General features: G+C 37.2%; 1 protein-coding gene across 2 annotated transcripts in view; it reads left to right on the top strand.

The window, feature by feature from the left end:
- FAM184A (family with sequence similarity 184 member A) overlaps positions 1-21,747 on the top strand; it is a 56,877-nt gene that overhangs the window by 13,504 nt on the left and 21,626 nt on the right. For both annotated transcript variants that reach the window (XM_070932769.1, XM_070932770.1), the window contains exons 3-9: positions 1,823-1,958; positions 4,115-4,296; positions 5,095-5,292; positions 9,382-9,504; positions 10,849-11,010; positions 14,991-15,116; positions 15,509-15,655. In XM_070932769.1, coding sequence (XP_070788870.1) covers positions 1,823-1,958; positions 4,115-4,296; positions 5,095-5,292; positions 9,382-9,504; positions 10,849-11,010; positions 14,991-15,116; positions 15,509-15,655 — 1,074 coding nt within the window. The remainder of the gene's footprint in view (positions 1-1,822; positions 1,959-4,114; positions 4,297-5,094; positions 5,293-9,381; positions 9,505-10,848; positions 11,011-14,990; positions 15,117-15,508; positions 15,656-21,747) is intronic.

Genomic DNA, 21,747 nt, shown 5'->3' on the forward strand with positions numbered 1-21,747 from the left:
CCAGTGTCTGCCAGTTCACCAGCATGCTCATTAGGCAGAGATGCCACCCACTCAGCCGCCTCCCCCTCCAATACCACTGTCACCGCAACAACCACGGTGATGGGTACAGACAGCTGTAGCGATCCATGTGGCTGATCACCTGGCTTAAAGACAGAGCCAGGCGGTCTGGGTCCTCATTAAAAATAGCCTTCAAGGGAGTGGGTTTCATAGGCATTGGGTAAGGCCAATAGGCTGCTGGCCATCTGGACCCTGCGGACCCTGCCATTGGGCCAGGACCCCATGGTCGCCACGCCCCATTGGACCTGGGTCCTGTTTTAAGGAATTCTCTTTTAATGAACCTATTTGATTTATTCAACAGCTTTTGGAATTTTGATATTATCTAATCTCTTCATAATTTACTCTTTCAGTGTATTATTTTGCATCTGGGATTACAATAGGGCTACACAGGAAGGTGGAAAATCATTGAAAAACTTTTTCCTTCTTTTTATTTATTTATTTATTTTATTATTCATATTTCTGTGGCGCCCACTCTCCGAGGACTCTGGGCGGCTTACACCAAAGACAGTATACTAAATAGCATATTGCCCACAACAATTTGGGTCCTCATTTTATGCACCTCGGAAGGATGGAAGGCTGAGTCAACCTTGAGCCGGTGAGATTTGATCCGCTGATCTGCTGAACTAGCAGTCAGCTGAAGTAGCTGCAGTACTGCACTCTAACCACTGCGCCACCTGGCATATGAAATTAGTTTGCAATTGGAGGGACATTTATCAGATTCCACACAATGTATTTTTTTAAATGGCCTTTGTAGGGTTTTTTATGACTAAAATACAGCCAAGATTTGAAGAAAATATTCCTCTAAAGGCAATATTAGAAAAATGAAATAAATACACAGGTTTTTTTCTATTTGAATAAGCATTTAAATAAAATCTTGCACAATCTCTAACGTGAAACATAGCAACTGCTTTAGAATTGACATAACATTTCATATATTTTCCAATTTGATGTAAAATAGTGCTATTAAATGTTTTACTTTTAATCATAGTTCTTGGGTCCAATTCACTATATAGTACATATGCACACATTTTTCACTAATTAATCACAGGTACTATTGTGTATAATGTAAGTCATGCACATTTTCATGCATCGTTGCTCCGACATTCTTTACTTATGAGTCATCTTCACTTCGATTGGATTTTACTGAGTGCTCATCAAACTTTTTCTCCCTCTGCAGCCTGGTTCCGCCTCCTCCCTCTGCGCATGCTCAGTTCTTTTCACTCAGTCGATGTGGTAGGACTGGAGTGCTAATTACTCAGGAAGATTAACATTAATTAATTCATTTAATTGGAATTTTCAAAGAAATAATATAATTTCACTTAAATTTGAGGGGCTGCTGGAGGTGATTTACCAGAATATCTTTGTTATCAAAAGAGAATATGTCAGACTTCTATGCAAAAGTCATACAACGAGACTTTAGAAAGAATGCAGAGAAGAGCAACAAAGATGATTAGGGGATTTGAGGATAAAACATATAAAGAATGGTTGCTGGAACTAGATATGCCTAGTCTTATGAAAAGAAGGAATACCTCCAAGGTCCCTTCCAACTCTATTATTCTATTCTATTCTAGCACTTATGGAAATTTCAGAACTGACAAAATGAATACAAATATACATAAGTAAGAAAGTTACAGAACCTTTGTTTTATATATTGGTAATATCCCTCTATGTTCAACTTTGACCTGCACTGGTAAATTTCATTCACATAATCTCAATTATAATAGATTTACAATACAATTTTTAATAATTTTATCTGTTTTCTTAGGCTCTTCAAAAACAACTAGATGATGTCAAAGAGGAGGAAATGTCATTGTTAAGCAAACACAAAGAGGTTGAAATTGAGTTAGCAGCTACAAGAGAACGCTTACAACAACAAGCCACAGACCTAGTGCTAAAAGCTAGTATGTGTGTATGTTTCTATTACTTTGTATAATCCATTTTAAGTTATACTTAGAATATTTGTTCCTGGGTAATATTTGATGTATAAGACAAATGTTAACTTTTTCATACAAAAGTATCTTCATTTTTTATTTTTATTAAACAATGATTTTAATTTTTTTTAGTCTGTTTCCATTGTTTAGGCAAAATATCAGATCCCGCACAATCTGTAGGGTTTGTTATTCAGTGAGGCTTACAACTAGCAAATATGCAGATGATTGCAGTCTTTACGACCTAAGCCTTACTTAGCCAATATCCTCCCTACAGAAATGTTGGTAATATTAATCTATAATTCCAACATAACTGGAAAAACACTAATTTGTGAAAGGATTAAAGCATTAAATTTGGGGAAGCATTAAATTTGGGGAAGTTAAATCTCATGAATTTAAGCACATGGAATTATTTTTCATGTTTTTCTGGAAATACGTTACGGTTTGAATTTTACAAGATACTTATAAAATATATTATTAAGAACTCAGAATTCAGAATGTAGTTAATTTGTATATAACATGCAAAAATGAATATTTAAAGAGTCCATTTGAACAAAATATCCCAGCTAAAATAATTATGTCTCAGTATCTATCATCTGACTATTACAATGGCCTAGTTCTGTTTTTTAAACTGGTTGGATTTCGGATACCTGTTGTTTTGTACATGAAATGATATACCATATTTCATTCTAATTAACTATTAGCCCACATCTGACTTTTTATGTGAAAGACTATAAGGTTCATTGTAAATTTTGCTGTAGTCAAACACAGTAGTGTTTTGTTCTTTATTACCTCTGTGCATCACTCAGCTAATACTTGTTGATGTTGAATACTGCTCTCAACTATTCCAGCTAACAAAACTAGATCTGGCAGATTGTGGGTATTATTAATATGTGAAGGACCACAGGTTTTCAACCTTTGTCTTAAGTGACTGAGTAAAGGATCCTTTACTTTTTATCTTTAATATGTTAAATTGGCAGTTTCTCTATTTTATTTGTTTTGACAGTTGAAGACATTAGCAATAGACACTGTATTCCACCCCAATTGAAGAAACAAGGGGAATTCAGATGATGCATAATGTCTGCAAAATGTCCATAGATCTGTCTTTCAGTATCTCACCACTATTTCCTAGGAACAGTGAAAGAATTTAAGAGTCATTTTGACACATTTTTCTAAAAATGAAACTAAAATTCTTGGTGCCTTAATTTGTTTCTAATTATATTATACGCATAGACATTTTTCTAAAAGTGTGGTATATAACAAACCAGAAACGTATGTCTCTTTGATAGCACCTTCGGGGTTTTTTTAGCAGAATTTGGTTTGCATTGTATGGGAAACCTAATAAATGAGCAGTATGTTATAAAGATAAGCATTTCAATCTCCTATACAGCTAACACAATTTTGTTTAGCGAGCAATAGCAAAATATATATAGTGTATATAGAAAACGTATATAGAAAAATATTGTATATTTTTCACAACTTTAAATCATGGAAGGTTTATGTGATAACATCATAGAAATACTTCCTGGAGGTGGGGGGGGGGCAGGTGAATTCCTGAAATATTTTTCTTTCTACACTTATCTGATTGCAATTTTGGTTCAGATAAGATGGTATTGTAACTAGAATTAATTCTTTTTAAAAGCATCTGTTTTTATGAGAAGCTTTATTCACTAATTCTCTTATTATGAAACAAGTAACATCACAATAGGAGATCAGGAGTTAAATCATGAAAATATGTACAGAAAGGAGCAGTCACCTTACTTCAGATTTCAGCTTGCTTCTGCTGTACTTCTGGTCAATGAACCAAGTCTAACATTGCCTGATATTGGGGCACTCCAGAATATCTCCTGTTTCAAATTTGTCCCAAAATGAATAGGATTAAGCCAAAATCTATATAACCATTGTTCTCTGAATAAAATAATGCCTGGATTCATACAATACCTGGAGTTATCATCTGTGTTTACAAATTTCAGTGCCTATACTCTTACAACCCGGTAAGTCAAAATCAGCTATATTATAGCTTGATACATTATATGAACCAGGCCAGTACAAGAAGCCATTCAAGTACAAACATTCATTCAAGTACAAACATTAATATTCCAGAAAAACTTAATACTTCATTTTTACAGGTCATGTTGGAATGCTTCAAGCTACTCAAATGACCCAGGAAGTTACAATATCTGATTTGGAATCAGAAAAATCTAGATTAAAGGAGAAATTGTCTCAGTTGGAAGAGGAAAGAAATGTGTTACACAGTAAAACACAAAGTTTGGATGAAAGACAAAGGCAGCAACTTCTTATGCTGGAGAAGGTAAAATTTTCATGGGTGGGTTACAAATGAAAACTGAAATTATGTAAATATGTAAACTATTTGTTCTCTCTTTTTGAATGGCCTCCATGGTTGTTTTTTTTTAAAAAAAACCTTAATATTCAAAAGTGTCACTTGCATAAAAGCTGCATAACTTGAAAGGACACAATTTTCATCTTGGTACATAAGAACTATGGTAGTATCTTGAAGTCTGCTTGTACAACTTATACAATTAAAGCTATTTCATTATTGTAAGCATTAGTTGTACAAGGTGTTCATTAGCAGTTTCTTAATCTCAATATCTGGTATAACATACAACAGTTATTGTATAACAGTTTAACCTACAAGCTGTTAAAAATATTTTTGGAGTTACAGTTAATGAGGACAAGAATTCTAGATATGCCAACAAGCACCACCTTCCACTAAGTGTGAGAAATAAGGTTTCATTGATATGTGGAAAAGGCAGGGAAAAAGTGCCGAATTTATACTAGAGAATATGAAAGGCCTGCATCCTCATTTAAGCTAAGGGCATTTAGCTGCTTGAATGTGTAATAAAGATTCATATCTAGATCTGCTATATTAAGTGAACTTCTATGTTCAGGTCAGCTGAAGGAGAGAATCTGAAGGCTTGATTGCCTTATCATTCCCACATCATTAATACCTAAACTATGATATAGCTTAGATATTGCACGTGTAGGACAAAACCACAATGATAACTTAAGTGTAATGAACTCAAGACTATATAGTTTTCAAAATACATTTATCTGATTTTGATTCTAAGTTGTATTGTTTAAATTAAAGAGAGTAAATGAAGCAAGGGAAACACAGCGAGAATACTATGAAAAGGAGTTAATGAAATTGCAAGTCAGACTAGAAGGAGAAACTACGCAGATAAAAGAAGCTCATTCCAAGGCTTTGGAAGAGTTGGCATGGAAACATAATACTGCTCTTGAAGCAGCACATAACAATGCTAACAAGGAAAAAAAGAAACTGCAAATGGTAAGATAAATATAAACTCTTATGATTGTTCCTGTTTTACTATAACAACATATGTTGAGTTGTTTTTAATTGTAATAGCAGATTTTAAATTGTTCCACATGTTTTGCAGCAAGAAAATTTCCAGCGTCACAGATTATTTTAGTCAGAAGGAATAGACTGAATAGACTGTTAATATCATATATTAACAATAAACCAAGCAACTCTTTTTTTCTATTGCTGACATTTAAAAAGATTAATTAAATTTGTACAATATTTTCCACCTCTCCTATAAATGGATGATTATGGATGACTGGAGTTTCATGTATGACTATGGATTGGGATTGTTTATGAATTCTAGAAGGACTTCAGATTGGTAGTAATTAATTAGATTCTTGGTCATAAATTTTGTCATTCGGTCTGCACATCAAATTTAAAAGTAAAACAATAAAATAGGCTAAATTACAGTTTATTATATTTATTCAACAATATATTTAGATATATTAATCAGATACAATAAAAATGTAGCACTGAAATGTAGCACTGAAAAAATTAAAATACGTCAAACAATTTAAAAGTTAACATTAAAAGAAATCAATCTAAAATAAATCAGCTTTTATGATTAAAATGGATTGGATTGAGAGTTTAGCTTCATACACAAGAAATTCTAGAGCTCAGGAATTACTATCGAAAGGTCCTATCTCTTGCATCCATCTTCTCTCTCTAGCTAGATTATTTCTTTCAACAGAAAAAATGTCATACAGACTAAAATCCCCATTAATGTATATCCTATGTTTACTTCCCTTATGACTAATCCTAATATAGTACTCCTATTGTAGAATAATCTAGAAGAAATCAGGTCAAATCCTCGAAGTTACTGATGGTTATTCTGAATTTCCTTTTATATAACTTATTTGCTTCCTTTCTTTAGGAAGGACACTTATTTCCTTTGGCAGAGATAAACTGCTTTTATTTATGAAATATTTCCTTTTCTGTCTTCTATACTTCTGTAAAATTGCTGCAGCAGTTGTCCCAATTTTAGTTACATAAAGAAAACAAGGCATCAAAAAAATTCATCACCATGAGAATGATCCTACTTCTAAACATATTAACTGCCATTTATTCCTGCTCTGTTTCATGTTTGTTATCCAAAGAGAAAATAGGTAATTCATTAATTTAACACTTAACTCACAATTAAGGTTACAGAAGAAACTTTGGTGAGGGATTTTGTCAAAAACTTTTTGGAATAAGCTATCTACTAGATCTACCTACATACTACATCACATTGAAACACTATAAAGTAAAACATGGAATTTGGCAGTTTCTTTTATTAAGCTGCAGTAGTTGCCCTAATTGCCAACTCATCTACGTGTAGAATTAGGTCTAATGTGCCAAATGTGAAATTGCTGAACTGAATGAACATGGCAGTAGTTGCCCATATTTTTGATAAAACTTGATTTTATTTAATTATTTAAATGATTTATTTGGCCACCCTTCTTGTGTACCATAACCCTTGACAACTCATAGAAAGAGCAATGAAAGCATAAAGGGACAATGAAACCAGCACCAAAATTCCTGGTAGCCTATAAACAAGCCCTTTTCCATGCAAGTAGCCCTTGACTGATGACCTTATTCACTTAATAATGGTTCAAAGTTATGGTGGCCTCAGAAAAAGGTGACTTATGACCCGTACATGTGCTAATGACTGTCATATCTTCCGTGGTCACATGATTTCAGTTGGGATGCTTGGCAACCAGCTCACAACCGGTTGTAGTGTCCTGTGGTCACGTTATCACGATTTGTGATCTTTTTTTGCCAATTTCCAACAAAAGAAAACTGGTTTTGCTTAACAACTGCCATAAAAATTGTCATGAAATTGGGTCTGACTTGACTTATGACTGCAATGACTTATTAAGAAATTTCAATCCCAATTGTTATCATAAATCAAGGACATAAATCAAGGATTCTTGACGAATGTATCTTTTCTTTTTATGTACACTGAGAGCATAAGCACCAAAGACAAATTCCTTGTGTGTCCAATCACACTTGGCCAAGAAAGAAAGAAAGACTATCTATATAGCAATATTTAGATTGACCAGGCTCCACCATCACCCTTGAGGGAAGAGTCAGCTTTTCAAGGCTTTCTAGAAGAAGAGAAGTATAGGGATCTGTTAGAGTTCATTGGGCAGGAATGTTCCACATGGCAGGAGCTTGTACAGAGATGATGATGATGATGATGATGATGATGATGATGATGATGATGATGATAATAATAATAATAATAATATCAGGAGTACTGAAAAAAGAAACTGAAAGCTTTATTTTGGCAGCTCAAGAACAAGCCCTAGCCACAAACTGTATGAAGGCAAAAATTCAACATGTTACCACCAACAGCAAATGCCACCTCTGCAATGAGAAAGATGAGACAGTCGACCACCTGATCAGTGGGTGAAGCAAAATTTCACAAACTGACTACCTACAACGCCATGACCGTGTTGCTAAAATCATTCACTGGAAATTGTGCCAGAAGTTTGGATTTGAGTACAGCAAAAACCACTGGGAACATCAGGTTGAGAAAGTTTTAGAGAATGAGAAACTCAAGATCTTGTGGGACTTTAGGATTCAGACTGACAGGCACTTGGTCCACAACACACCTGACATAACAATAGTTGAAAAGAAAAAAGTATGGTTCATTGATATTGCAATACCTGGTGATGCACGAATTGAAGATAAGCAGCAAGAAAAAATCACAAAGTACCGGGACTTACAAATTGAAGTTGAGCGACTGTGGAAAAAGAAATCGTGTGTTGTCCCGATTGTAATTGGAGCCCTTGGAGCAATACCCAAAGGGCTACCCCGCTATTTAGAAATTCTAAATTTGCCGGAGTTGAACATTTTGACTCTACAAAAAACCACCTTACTCGGAACAGCTTACATCCTCCGACGATACCTTAACAGTTCCTAGGTCCTTGGTTAGGACTCGAGCTGCTGAGCTATTAACCATCCTCAAAGGCTGTGAATCTCACTAAAGATTAACCAATAAATAATAATAATAATAATAATAATAATAATAATAATAATAATAATAATAATAATAATAATAATTTTATTTCTATACCGCCTTTCTCCCGAAGGACTCAGGGCGGTGTACAGCCTATTTAAAAACACAAGACAAACATCAATTTAAAATTTAAAATTATTAAATAAATTTGGCTCCATTTAAAACCCCAGAAATTTAAAATACCCCAATTTAAAATTATCATGTCGATAGCCCGGCCTGGCGGAACAACAGGGTCTTCAGTGCACAGCGAAATACCCGGAGGTCAGGGATCTTACGTATTTCTGGGGGCAATTCATTCCACAGGGCTGGGGCTCCCACAGAGTAGGCCGTCCCCCTGGGTGTCGCCAGCCAACATAACTTGGCTGATGGCACCCTGAGGAGACCCTCTCTGTGGGAGCGAACTGGCCGGTGGGAGGCTATTGGTGGCAGAAGACGGTCTCGAAGGTACCTGGGTCCTATGCCATGGAGCGCTTTAAAGGTGGTAACCAGCACCTTGAATCGCACCCAGAAGACCACTGGGAGCCAGTGCAGCTCACGCAGGAGGGGTGTCACATGGGCACAACGAGTTGCGCCCATAACCACCCATGCGGCCACATTCTGGACCAGTTGGATGTTATGCTTTCTAGTCCACCAAATGACAACACTTGGGGGAAGAGATATGAAGCTCACCTACCCTTTTTGATAGAAAAGGCAGGCACCGCCAGGGAGAGAGATAGTCCTGCAAATAGCCTGGTTTTGTGTCATTCAGAGTCTTAAAGGTGATAACCAATACTTTGAATTGCACCCAGAAAGAAACTAGAAGCACTTCATGCAGCAAAGGTATAATGTGGACTTGACTGATGAATTATCTATCCCAATAAAAATCGATCTAGACTTTAAGGTTATCTAGAGAGGACTGCCTTAGATCCATTTGCCCTCTGAAACCCGTTTCTGGATTATATGGGAGGCTGAGCAGGAAAACAGAATATAAATTATTAAGTAATATTTTTGAAGAATACAATCAATAAACAGTAGAAGACTTAACATTTTTCTGGCTTGTTTTGTTTTTTAAGGAGCTAGAGCAGCAATTTGAGAAAGAGAAACAACGTTTTGAAGATGAGAAGAATCAGCTTCGACAGCAGTTGGAGAGCCTAAGGGAAGAACTGACAACCAAATTGACTTCCTCCAAACATGAGGTAAGAATCAACATAATCATATTACCTAAATGCTGTGTGCATTCAAGTATGTTTAATTATTAATGTTTTTTCTTAATTGGTATTTTAGATTTGGATTCATTCTGTTTATTTATTTATTTATTATTTAAATTTTTATACCGCCCTTCTCCTGAGGGACTCAGGGCGGTGCACAGCCACAATAAAACACATATATCCATAAAGTTTAAAAACAGTTTAAAACATATTAAATAATTTGGCCCTTATATTAAAAACTAAAACATCTATTAAAATTCGTTATTTATTCAAGAGCCCAGCCTCTTGAAACAGTAAAGTCTTAAGGGCAGGACGAAAGGTACGTAGGTCAGGGATCATACGTATCCCCGGGAGCAATTCATTCCAGAGGGCAGGTGCCCCCACAGAGAAGGCTCTCCCCCTGGGGGTCGCCAGTCAACATTGTTTGACCAACTGCACCCTGAGGAGTCCCTCTCTGTGGGAGCGTATTGGCTGGTGGGAGGCTATCGGTGGCAGAAGGCGATCTTGTAAGTACCCAGGTCCTAATCCATGGAGCACTTTAAAGATGCTAACCAGCACCTTGAATCGCACCCAGAAGACCACCAGGAGCCAGTGCAGCTCGCGCAGGAGAGGTGTTACATGGGTGCGCCGTGTCACTCCCATAATCACCCGCGCAGCCGCATTCTGGACCAGTTGGAGCCTCCGAGTGCTCTTCAAGGGGAGCCCCATGTAGAGAGCATGGGGCTCCCCTTGAAGCATGTTCTGCTTCTTTCTGGCTAAAAGAACAATTCTAATAGGCTACTCATTCAATACTATTTTACATATGGAATTCAATATCACAAGTGATAATATTAATCACTGATTTGATTTCTGAGTGTCATATACATATATGCACATGTGTATAGATTACAGATCAACTTCTGTCAAATGTGGTCAACGTTATACACTTTCTGGCTATGCACTATTATCATTGGATTTCCTTTGGAGAGGATTATTCCCTCCCTTATTTCTTCCCTCAGATTTTGATATAACTTTTCACTAGTATTTTCTATCAGAACATATGATGCTGGTAATAAATATGTTATTTATTACAAACATCATATAACATATACATAATGTGTATGCATTTAGTTTTTCTAAATGGATAAAGAAAACAACTGAATGTTAGAGATATATTTTGTCTCCCTTTTTTTTTTACGTGCTTTAAGAACAATTTTTTAATTAATTTTGGTTCAGTATATTAAAATGATATATAAATGAAGACTGAAAGCATACATTTTGAGAATCTGAATATACATTCATCAAATCTGATTTCTTTTTTTAATAAACAATCATTTTCTTTCTGTATTATAGGTGGAGCATCTACAGGAAGTCTTAAAAAAAAGTGAGCAGGGCCTTAGCACTGCAGAAGGGCACATTTCTAACCTCCAGGAAGCCCAAGAAATATTGCAAAAGGAATTAGAACTAACCCAGGCAAAACTGAGAGAAACCGCAGACTCCTTGTATAATGTTGAGGTAAATTCACAATTCTATCATATGTATTCACTCCGTTAGGCAAGCTCAGATGGTCATATGACCCTTTCATGCCATATATGGGGTAATATATTTTATTTTATTTCTTGAATATGACAGTGATTTTCAGCTTGTTTAAAAAGTTGTTAGACAAATTACTGGATATTTCTATTAAATAATGCTTGCTAATACAGCTGTTGGCAACCTCAGGGTTTATAATAAATATACCATTGCACCAGCTGGCAGGAGCAAATGAAAGAGTTGCTTTCATGTTCTGTTTTTCGTTTTGCTAAGATATTGGTCAAGCTAGGCTTTATTTAGCAAATATTATTTATTTATTTTATTTATTTATTTTATTTTATTTCTATACCGCCCTTCTCCCGCAGGACTCAGGGCGGTGCACAGCCAAAATAAAACATTGTATACAAAATTTAAAAAACAATTTAAAAACAATTAAATAATTTTGGCCCAAATAATTTAAAACAACCCAAATTAAAACCGAATCAATTAAAACTGAGAGGACGGGATCAAGCCAGCCCAGCTAGATGGAATAAGTGTGTTTTTAGGGCCTGACAAAAAGTCCGGAGGTCTGATATCGTGCATAACTCAGGGGGTAGATCGTTCCAGAGGGCTGGTGCCGCCACAGAGAAGGCTCTCCCCCTGGGGGTCGCCAGCCGGCACTGTCTGGCCGACGGCACCCTGAGGAGGCCCTCTCTGTGCAAGCGAACCGGCCGGTGGGAGGCTATTGGCGGCAGAAGGCGGTCTCGCAAATACCCCGGCCCTAAGCCATGGAGCGCTTTAAAGGTGATCACCAACACCTTGAAGTGCACCCGGAAGACCACAGGAAGCCAGTGCAGCTCGCGCAGGAGAGGTGACACATGGGAGCGCCCCGTCACTCCCATAATCCCCCGCGCGGCCGCATTCTGGACCAACTGCAGCCTCCGGGTGCACCCCAAGGGGAGCCCCATGTAGAGAGCATTACAGTAGCCCAGGCGGGAAGTGACGAGTGCTTGAGTGACCGTGCGTAGGGAGTCCCGATCCAGAAAGGGACGCAACTGGCGTATCAGGCGAACCTGATAGAAAGCCCCCCTGGCCAGGGCCGTCATATGCTCTTCTAAAGACAGCCATGCATCCAGGAGGACGCCTAAGTTGCGAGCCCTCTCCGTGGGGGGCAATGATTCGCCCCCAATAGCCAGCGATGGCACCAGCTGGCTATATCGGGATGCCAGAAGCCACAGCCACTCGGTCTTGGAAGGGTTGAGTCGGAGCCTGTTTCTCCCCATCCAGGCCCGCACGGCCTCCAGGCACCGGGACATCACTTCAAGGGCATCGTTGGGGTGGCCTGTGGTGGAGATGTACAGCTGAGTATTGTCAGCGTACTGATGGAACTCCACCCCAAAGCCACGGATGATCTCGCCCAGTGGCTTCACATAAATGTTGAACAGAAGGGGCGAGAGGACCGACCCTTGTGGCACCCACAAGCAAGGTGCCTCAGGGTTGACCGCTGCCCCCCTGTCAACACAGATTGCGACCGGTTAGAGAGGTAGGAGGAGAACCACCGCAAAATGGTGCCCCCCACCCCCAGCCCCTTCAACCGGTGCAACATGATACCATGATCGATGGTATCAAAAGCCGCTGAGAGATCTAACAGGACCAGGATAGAGGAGCAACCCCTATCCCGAGCCCTCCAGAGATCATCCACCAACGCGACCAATGCCGTTTCCGTGCTGTGCCCAGGCTGGAAGCAGGACTGGAGCGGGTCCAGATAGACAGCTTCATCCAGGTACTGGGGAAACTGCTGCGCCACCACACTCTCAACAACCTTTGCAACGAAGCGAAGGTTGGAGACTGGACAATAGTTAGCCAAAACAGCCGGATCCAGAGAGGGCTTCTTGAGGAGGGGCCTCACCACCGCTTCTTTCAAAGCGGCCGGCAAGACACCCTCACCCAGAGAGGCGTTAACAATCCTCTGGAGCCAGCCTCGTGTAACCTCCCGGGAAGCCAGCACCAACCAGGAGGGACACGGGTCCAATAAACATGTGGTTGCGTTCAGCCGTCCCAGGATCCTGTCCACGTCCTCGGGAGCCACAGGATCAAACTCCTCCCAGATAACATTCTCAAGACCTGCCTCAGTCATCCCGTCTGGACTTACCCAGTCAGAGGCCAGACCTTCCCGAATCTGAGCGATCTTGTCATGTAGATACTGCACAAAGTCCTCAGCTCAGCCCTGCAAGGGATCATCCTGCGCTTCCAGATGGAGGAGGGAGCGGGTCACCCTAAACAGGGCGGCTGGGCGATTATCTGATGACGCGATAAGAGCGGCAAAATAGCTAGATTTTGCCGCTTTTATTGCCACTAGGTAGGTCATAATATGAGACCTTACCAGTGTTCGGTCGGTTTCGGAGCGGCTGGTCCTCCAACTACTCTCCAGGCGTCTTTTCCGGCGCTTCATCTCCCTCAGCTCCTCGGAGAACCAAGGAGCTAGGTGAGTTCGGTGCCGGGTCAGAGGCCACAAAGGCACGACGCGGTCCAAAGCCCCGGCGGCCGCACTGTCCCAGGCGGCCATTAGGTCTTCAGCCGAGTCATGAGCCAGAGTCTCAGGAAATGGCCCAAGCTCCATCTGGAACCTATCAGGATCCATCAGGTGCCTGGGGCAGAACCACCTAGTTGGTCCCGCCTCCCTGCAGCGGGGTGCAGCGGTTAGAAAGTCTAGTCGAAGGAGCGAGTGGTCAGACCATGACAAGAGTTCGATGACTATATCCCCTGTACTAAGGCCACTCGACCACTGACCAGAGACAAAAACTAAATCCAGAGTGTGTCCACCTGTGTGAGTAGGGTCATGAATTAACTGAGTAAGGTCCATGGCCATCATGGAAGCCATGAACTCTCGAGCCACCTCAGACGTTTCACGGACGGATGGCAGGTTGAAATCCCCCATGACTAGAAGTCTGGGGGTACCAACCGCCACCTCAGCTATGACGTTGAGCAGCTCGAGCAGGGCCGTTGCCACGCGGCAGGGAGCCAGGTACGTGATCAACAAGCCCATCTGTACTCCACGGCCCCACTTCACAAAAAGGGACTCACATCCGGTTATCTGTGGCACAGTGGTCTCCCTCGGATCAAGACCTTCCTTTATAATAACCGCCACCCCCCCCGCCCCTGCCCTGAGCTCTCGGCTGATGGAATGCACGGAAGCCTGGTGGGCACATATCTACGAGGGGCACTCCCCCCTCCTGGCCCAACCAGGTCTCCGTGATACCTGCCAGGTCCGCTCTCCCCTCCTGAATAAGATTGCAGATTATATCTTTCATACGTAGGTCAGATAGTGGTTAAGCTGTGGGTAAAGGTCTGTCTTATATACATATTAATATTTTGCAAAACTGTTCTTATAGTTATAGACAGGATTCTATTATTTACATGATGCCGATGGGTGAGCTCACTCACCCATGACAATGGGATGGAATATCATCAGCACGCTGATTATACCCAACTATACATCTGTACCCTTGGCAAATTAAGTGAGATGGTGAATATCTTAGTGTCTAGAGTTTGTGAAGTACTGAATGGAGCACGGTAGACTTCAACTGAACATCAGCAAGACTGAATGGTTTTGGGGTCTTAGTTGTTCTAGGGTTATGCAATTTTGGCATTTGGGATGGGGTGCCATCTAGGATGGCACCAGGCCTGGGGATCTTTGGGAATTGGAGACATTCCTAGATGATTGATATTCTTCATTTTTCTGGGATTTGTATATTTACTTATTTCTATAATGGTCTCATTTTAACAATTGTATTTTATCATTTATCATAATTTTATTTATATGCTGTGTTATTTAATTGTTATATGCTGCCTAGAGTTGCTTTGTATGAAATGGGAAGCCACATTAAACATTTCCATGTAAAAGAAAATAATTCTGCATTTTGAAATGCATTAATGTTACTTCTTAGCATAATATTGTTATAGATTTTTTATTTTATTTTAAGGGGGAATTAAATCAGGAGAGACAGCACCATGAAGCAATGATTGTAACCATGAGGGAAGAGGAAAAATTAAAACTTGATAGAATGGCTCATGACCTAGAAATAAAATGGACAGAAAATCTTCGGCAAGTATTGTTACCATTTATTTTCTCTTTTAAAGAAATGTGTATCTTAATAAAAAAAGGAGCCAATTCGGTGCAGTAGTTAAGGCATTTGGCTAAATACCAGGAGACCCTGAGTTCTAGTCCTGTTTTAGGCATGAAGCCTGCTGAATGACTTTGGGTCATTCCCCTTCTCTTAACCATCTCTTAAGGTAGTGGCAAACCACTTTAGAAAATCTTGTGAAAAAAACTATAGGGACTAGTCCAGGTAGTCATCAAGAGTCAAAAACTGATTTAAACAAACAAACATATAGCTTAATAACAATAAAGTTTTGACCAAGCCTGTGCATTTCAACAAGGTTTCTACAATGTTTTAAATAGTAAAATACATTTTAGCTTTGACTCTTTTTTTTTAGGCAGGAATGTACAAAACTTAGAGAGGAATTGAGACTTCAGCATGAAGAAGATAAAAAGTCAGCAATGACACAACTCTTGCAACTAAAGGAGAGAGAGAAAAATGTCGCCAGAGATAGCTGGCAAAAAAAAGTAGAAGATCTTTTGGATCAGGTAACCAGAATAATTAGTTGATAAATTAATTTCACTTTTCGATTTATTGAAATGTGTTTTTTGTTGCAAAATTAATCCTCTTAAAATTTGATAAGAATAGTTGTTAAATTTGATATAAAAATGTGTAGATTTCTCTGTATGTATATATGACTCAATATTTTTAAATTATTAAAAATAGGAATGTGCCATAGAACCAGCATACTAGAATGCTGCCTATAAAGGTTATGACATCATTCAGTTCTGCCCAATGTATAATGTTACTTTTAAAAAACAGGCAGGAAACATTCCAATTTTTTAATAAAAAAATCTATAGTAAATAGGTTGTAGACAGATAAATCCATATATTCAATTACAGAGTTGCAAAAATCACAGTACTTGGACAGCAAGGAATTTATTGAAGCTTATTCCACTACAGGTAGTCCTTGACTTATAACCACAATTGAGCCCAAAATTTCCATTGCTAAGCAAGACAGTTATTAACTCAGTTTTGCCCTATTTTATGATTTTTCTTGTCACAGTGGTTAAGTGAATCACTGTAGTTGTTAAGTTAATAACATAGTTGTCAATGAATCTGGCATCCCCATTCACTTTCCTTATCAAAAGGTCACAAAAGGTGATCACATGACCCTGGGATACTGCAACTGTCATAAATAAATGCCAGTTACCAAACATCCAAATTTTGATAGGTATGCTGCAACAGTCATAAATGTGAAAAATGGTTGTGTCACTTTTTTCAATGCTGAACTTCGAATAGTCACTAAATGAATTATTGTAAATTGAGGACTACCTGTATAATTTTTAGCTGATGCACACATTTCTTCTGCTAGCAGACATTGGAGGAAGCACTTATCTTTTTTTATTCTGTGGTGTGTTTTAAGAATTTCAAATTCTTAACACAAATTCTTGTGTTTCTTTTTTTGAAAGAAGTAAGTTAGCTTCATCCATTACTAGCATTACATATCACAGCTAGATACTGAAAACAATAACAGTAGGTAGCTGAACACAAATTAAAATCCCAAGAAATACACATATACACTAAGATTAAATAGGATATGGGATGTATATTTCGGTGTTCAACTTGCACATTTTAGAAATTAAGTAATAGCAAAATATAATTTTAATTCTGAAATCCTTTAGGACAATCCCAATAATTCCTAGGATTGTTCCATTGAATTCAGTGGAAATTCTTCCATCAATACAAAAGTAAGATTCTATTGCTAGATCATTGCATAATAGCAAGAATTCATGCTTTCTTCACTAAGAAAAAATAACGTTGTAGAATGTCCAATAAAATGAGCAGCCATACTGAATAAAGTTTGAACTTGGTCTTTAAAGTATGTATCTGGAAATATGTCAGCCTAGTTAACCAAGGAGTTATGGTTTCTTCTTCTTAATTATGGTGTCATAAATGTAAAGGAAGCAGGTTTTGCCATTTGGCAAAGATCTCATAGTTTTTCTGGATTAGAATGTTTTTTTGTGGCTGAGATTTTCTGAGTTAATTTTATTATTAGCTAACTACCCCTGAGATTGGTTCAGCAGCTACAAATAATAGTTTGATTAGTACATAATTTTAATAGTTAACTGATCTTTTTGTAAATTGTGATTTTGATAAAACATTAATTAATAATTTAGGAAGTATATCATAGATCAGTAAGCATTTTAAGGTTCTTAATTTGATTGAAAGAACAAATGACTGGGAATGAATCATGTATCCAACAGTGAAATTATCCATCATTCAATTTTAACAAATATGGTCCTCATACCCATACTGCATTTAATGTATATGGTGATGTACCACTTATACATGCTGACAGTACATCTTTAGCTTGTTAATAAATGGCAGTATATAATAAATTTCAATTTATTAATTTTGCTATGGAGTAGATATAATAAAGTTCATATTTAAAGAAGGAAAGAAAGAAAGAATTTATGAATTAAGTTGGGATTGGTATGATGCAAAATTATTTTAGAAGTAAAAAAATGTATATGTTCAGTATTGAAAAATGTAGCTGAACTTTTTTTTTCTAAATTTCTAAACAGATATGCTAACAAATATATTTGCCAGTTTTTCAGGAATTTATTTATTAAATTTTATGCAGAACACTATTTGGGCTAAAAGATAAAATAATTTCATTTAGAAACTGTATATAATTCTGAAATAATATAGACATTTGCAATTTTTATCTTTTAAAAAGATTCAAAACATTTTTATTAAGTAGATTTTATTAAGTATTCAGAAGATTTATAAAACCATAGCAAAACTGTTCTATATTAGTTTTTCTGAACATATTTCCTTTATCATATCAATATGAATGTTCTGTCTTTTACTGCCCCTTTTTTATTCCATCTTCTTAGTTATTTCTGAATTATTCCTTTTATTCTTGTGATCTTTCCTTCATAGCGGCACTATCTTGGTGAAGCTTTGCATAAATCTATCAGCAATGTAAGTGAGTTGCACTTACAGTTTGTACGCAAGGGCATGCCTGTACTTTTCAGCTTGCATACTGGGCAATGTTGCTTTAAAATCTAACCCTTTGAAATGAAATAATTAAAATATTTATAGAAAGAGATTACATATTTTCATAAATAGCTGTGACCTGCTTTCACTATGTCTGTATTTATATTTGCTATCAGATATCAGTCATTCTATATACTGAAAAGAAGCTTGCAGCTTCTATTTGCATATTACATAGCCTTTTTATAAAGCATGAAGTAATGCGATTCAGTTATGGATGAACTATTATAAATCTTGGACTTCAGATATTCAATTATTGTAGCAAATATTTTATGGGCAACTCCTTTAATATGCTACTTTTTGGTAAAGCAAAATATCTCTTGAGCTACAGTATTATAGATTTGCTGGTATTTTCTTCCGTTTGGTGCAATCCTATAGATGTTTCCTCAGAAATAAGAAAGTTAAGATCAGAGATCAGGAGGTATAAAATTGCAATCTCCATGGCTGTAATTTTTGACAAGATTATAATCATGGCTTGCACTTTGAGATAATGACTTTATAATTTAAAAGTAGCATACACATATCAAGAAGATTTATTCTGGCAGCCTTTCAATTTTAAGCAAGGTATTGGGTCATATGAATGTTCAATTCCAGTAAAAATTTTCAAAAATATTACAATACATGTAACTGTGCAATTAGTGGTGCAAAAAACTGTTTGTGTTGCAGGTTGGGAAAAAATAAAATAGCATTTCGTTATGTTAATGTTTATGTCTATGACTACAGTGGGACAAAAAAGATTGTGGCTGAAACTTTGGAACAATTGTTCCAACTTCTAAGTAATTTTTAAAAATAATCTGATCTTGAAATGGAAATCGGAATTGGCCTATTTCAAAGCCATAGCACTTTCAGCATACTGTTCTAAAATCAGAACAAACATTCCAATAGCATGGCAAGATATTACAGTTTTGTAATTTTGGCCACTAAATACATTTACATTTCTGTTTTTGGCTTAAAAATTAAAGTGTTAAGTTAAACATTAAAATATGCATTTCTAACCCAAGTCAATACAGGTAATCCTCGACTTCAAACCACAGTTAAGCCCAAAATTTCTGTTGCTAAATGAGGACAGTTGTTAAGTGAATTCCTGCAGTTGTTAAGTTAGTAACATGATTGTTAAATGAATCTGACTTCTTCCCCATTGACTTTGCCTGTCAGAAGGTTGCAAAAGGTGATCACATGATGATGGGATACTGCAACCGTCATAACTATGAGTAAGTTGCCAAGCATTTGAATTCTGATCACATGACCATCAAGATGCTTCAGTGGTTGTAAGTGTGAAAAATAGTCATAACTCACTTTTTTCAGTGTTGTAACTTTGAATGGTCACTAAATGAAAGTCATGGTAAGTCAAGGATTACCTGTATTCAAAATATCAACACGATTAACACAGTTAAATTAATTTGAAAGACTGCATGTTTCTTATCTATTTTTTGTCAATCTCTCTTATTTGTTTAATCTGCTTGACCTGAATACTTCCCCAAAACTGGCCTTGAGAAATTTATTAGGATGTGATGTACAAAGTTACAGAAAGATTAGAGTTAAAGGTATTGGCATTTTTCACAAATATAATAGTACCACTGGGAATATTTCTGGGCAAACATCAATATTTCATGTAGCTTTCACAAAATTTAGTTATCCTTGTTCCTGTTCATTTTTCAAAAGGGAATAATAAATTTATAAAATTGTTTCTTTGGTTAAATGGTTTATTTTATGCATGTTCGCATTCCACATTAAATATATCCTTACATTTAAAGGGGCCGAATGTGATTTATTTTGTGGGGGAATGGGGGATTTCTGTTTACACCAAAACATTAATTAAGTATAAGGTATGTTGCTTGTTACAGTAATACTGTATGTAATTTTCATTATTAATACATTGCTATTAGGCATTTTATAAAGAACATGATTCATGCATAATCCTGATTAGTGCTGTGGAATGACCAAGTGAATATGGATCATTGGCAAAGAAAAACAAATTAATGGGGCATTTGTGCGATTAGACTTCTATTAAAGCCATATTCAATTCTAAATTGGGTAGAGTAGAACACAGCAAATGTAGCACGGATTTACTCCTGTAGTGAACATTGTTAAATAATGTGAAGAATTTTAGTATTCCATTGTGTTTGGAAGTTCAGCATTGAAATAGTGGGAAAAGTGCATCAGATTAGGCATGGGTATACTTTTACTACAGCTGTTAGTAAAAAGCCACACATTTTCTATGATAGCTCTGCATCCCAAGGTATTTTTTGGATTTTAGAAGCAATTTCCCAGAAAAATACATGTTTCATTTAACAAACATCAACGTGACAGTAAAGGGTGCAAGACTATATTTTCCATGATCACTTCCATTTTAAATGAAACAATATATTATAACTAATAATCTTCCCTTTAGAATTAGGATTTATTTAATTGAACAAATCTAGGTACTCTTCTATCAACTCTAAAATTATTATTCTTAAACACTACCATAGTCAGCAATAAAGATTTCTAAGCGCATTTATATTCTCCTTTGGTGATACAAGACAATATCATTTTCCCTCTCTGATTCATTTACTAAAAGGATATTAATTTTAAAATTTCCAGAGATTCCATTTCCTCAAAGGCCTCCATGGCAGAGATCTAGGATTTTGGAGAAATCCTCTTGTTTTTAAAACCCATTGTTTCCATTTTTGTTCAATAGTGAGATTTATAGCAGGGTGCATAGAAGAGGGAATAAAAGAGAAACAAGACTGATGAAAGAATACCACTTTACCCTCAGGCTTTTTGAATTTGGAAAATGTTTATGATATATAGATTTTGTTCTTCCTCGTTGCTTCAGGAAAACTATCTAGTTCTGCCATGCAGTTTTCTTATGGTGATGGACTACCAATATAAACTGCTCTAAATGCTACAGCAGTTAGTTAAATAATATACATTGTAGCTATTTGACAGGCTTTTTTTTTTAAATCAAGAATCCAGAGGAACCATTAGCTCAAAATTGTTTCCAGCTGTAGAAGGATGATCTTCTGTCTGAAATGCTAATGTTAAGTTTCTGAGGATGCCATCTAACCAGGCATATAATCAATTTGTCATAATCAATATATCTCATTCTCTGTGCTAATTTCATCAGTATAGATATTGAAAATCACTGCAGTTTACAATAAATATCTTACAATGGTAATTGTGTGTGTGTGTGTGTGTGTGTGTGTGTGTGAGAGAGAGAGAGAGAGAGAGAGAGAGAGAGAGAGAGAGAGAGAGAGAGAGAAATGAAGCTCAGAATTGAGCCACGAGCGAGAAAAGGTTGAGAACCCCTGCTATAGTGGATCCTATAATTCTAAGTTGTTATAAAAGAAAATTGTATGGTGGAAGGAAACACAAACATTTATCCAACATCTAACAGAAGGTACTGAATTTGTTACAAATGCTTTTCTACTGCACAAATAGGTCAAGGGGGTAATTTGAATTCCACATTGCCCTAAGCAATGTGCCTCTGTTGTGTTGAAGCAGCTGTGTTCTCAGGAAGATGGTCCATGCATGTGTATCTCCAGACAAAACCTCTTTGGGGACCGCTGATAAAGTAAAGCAGCTCTGCATGCAT

The sequence above is a fragment of the Pituophis catenifer genome, unplaced genomic scaffold (assembly GCF_029215685.1).
Source record: "Pituophis catenifer annectens isolate HBS135680 unplaced genomic scaffold, rPitCat1.0.hap2 SCAF_1, whole genome shotgun sequence".
NCBI classification, from domain to species: domain Eukaryota; kingdom Metazoa; phylum Chordata; class Lepidosauria; order Squamata; family Colubridae; genus Pituophis; species Pituophis catenifer.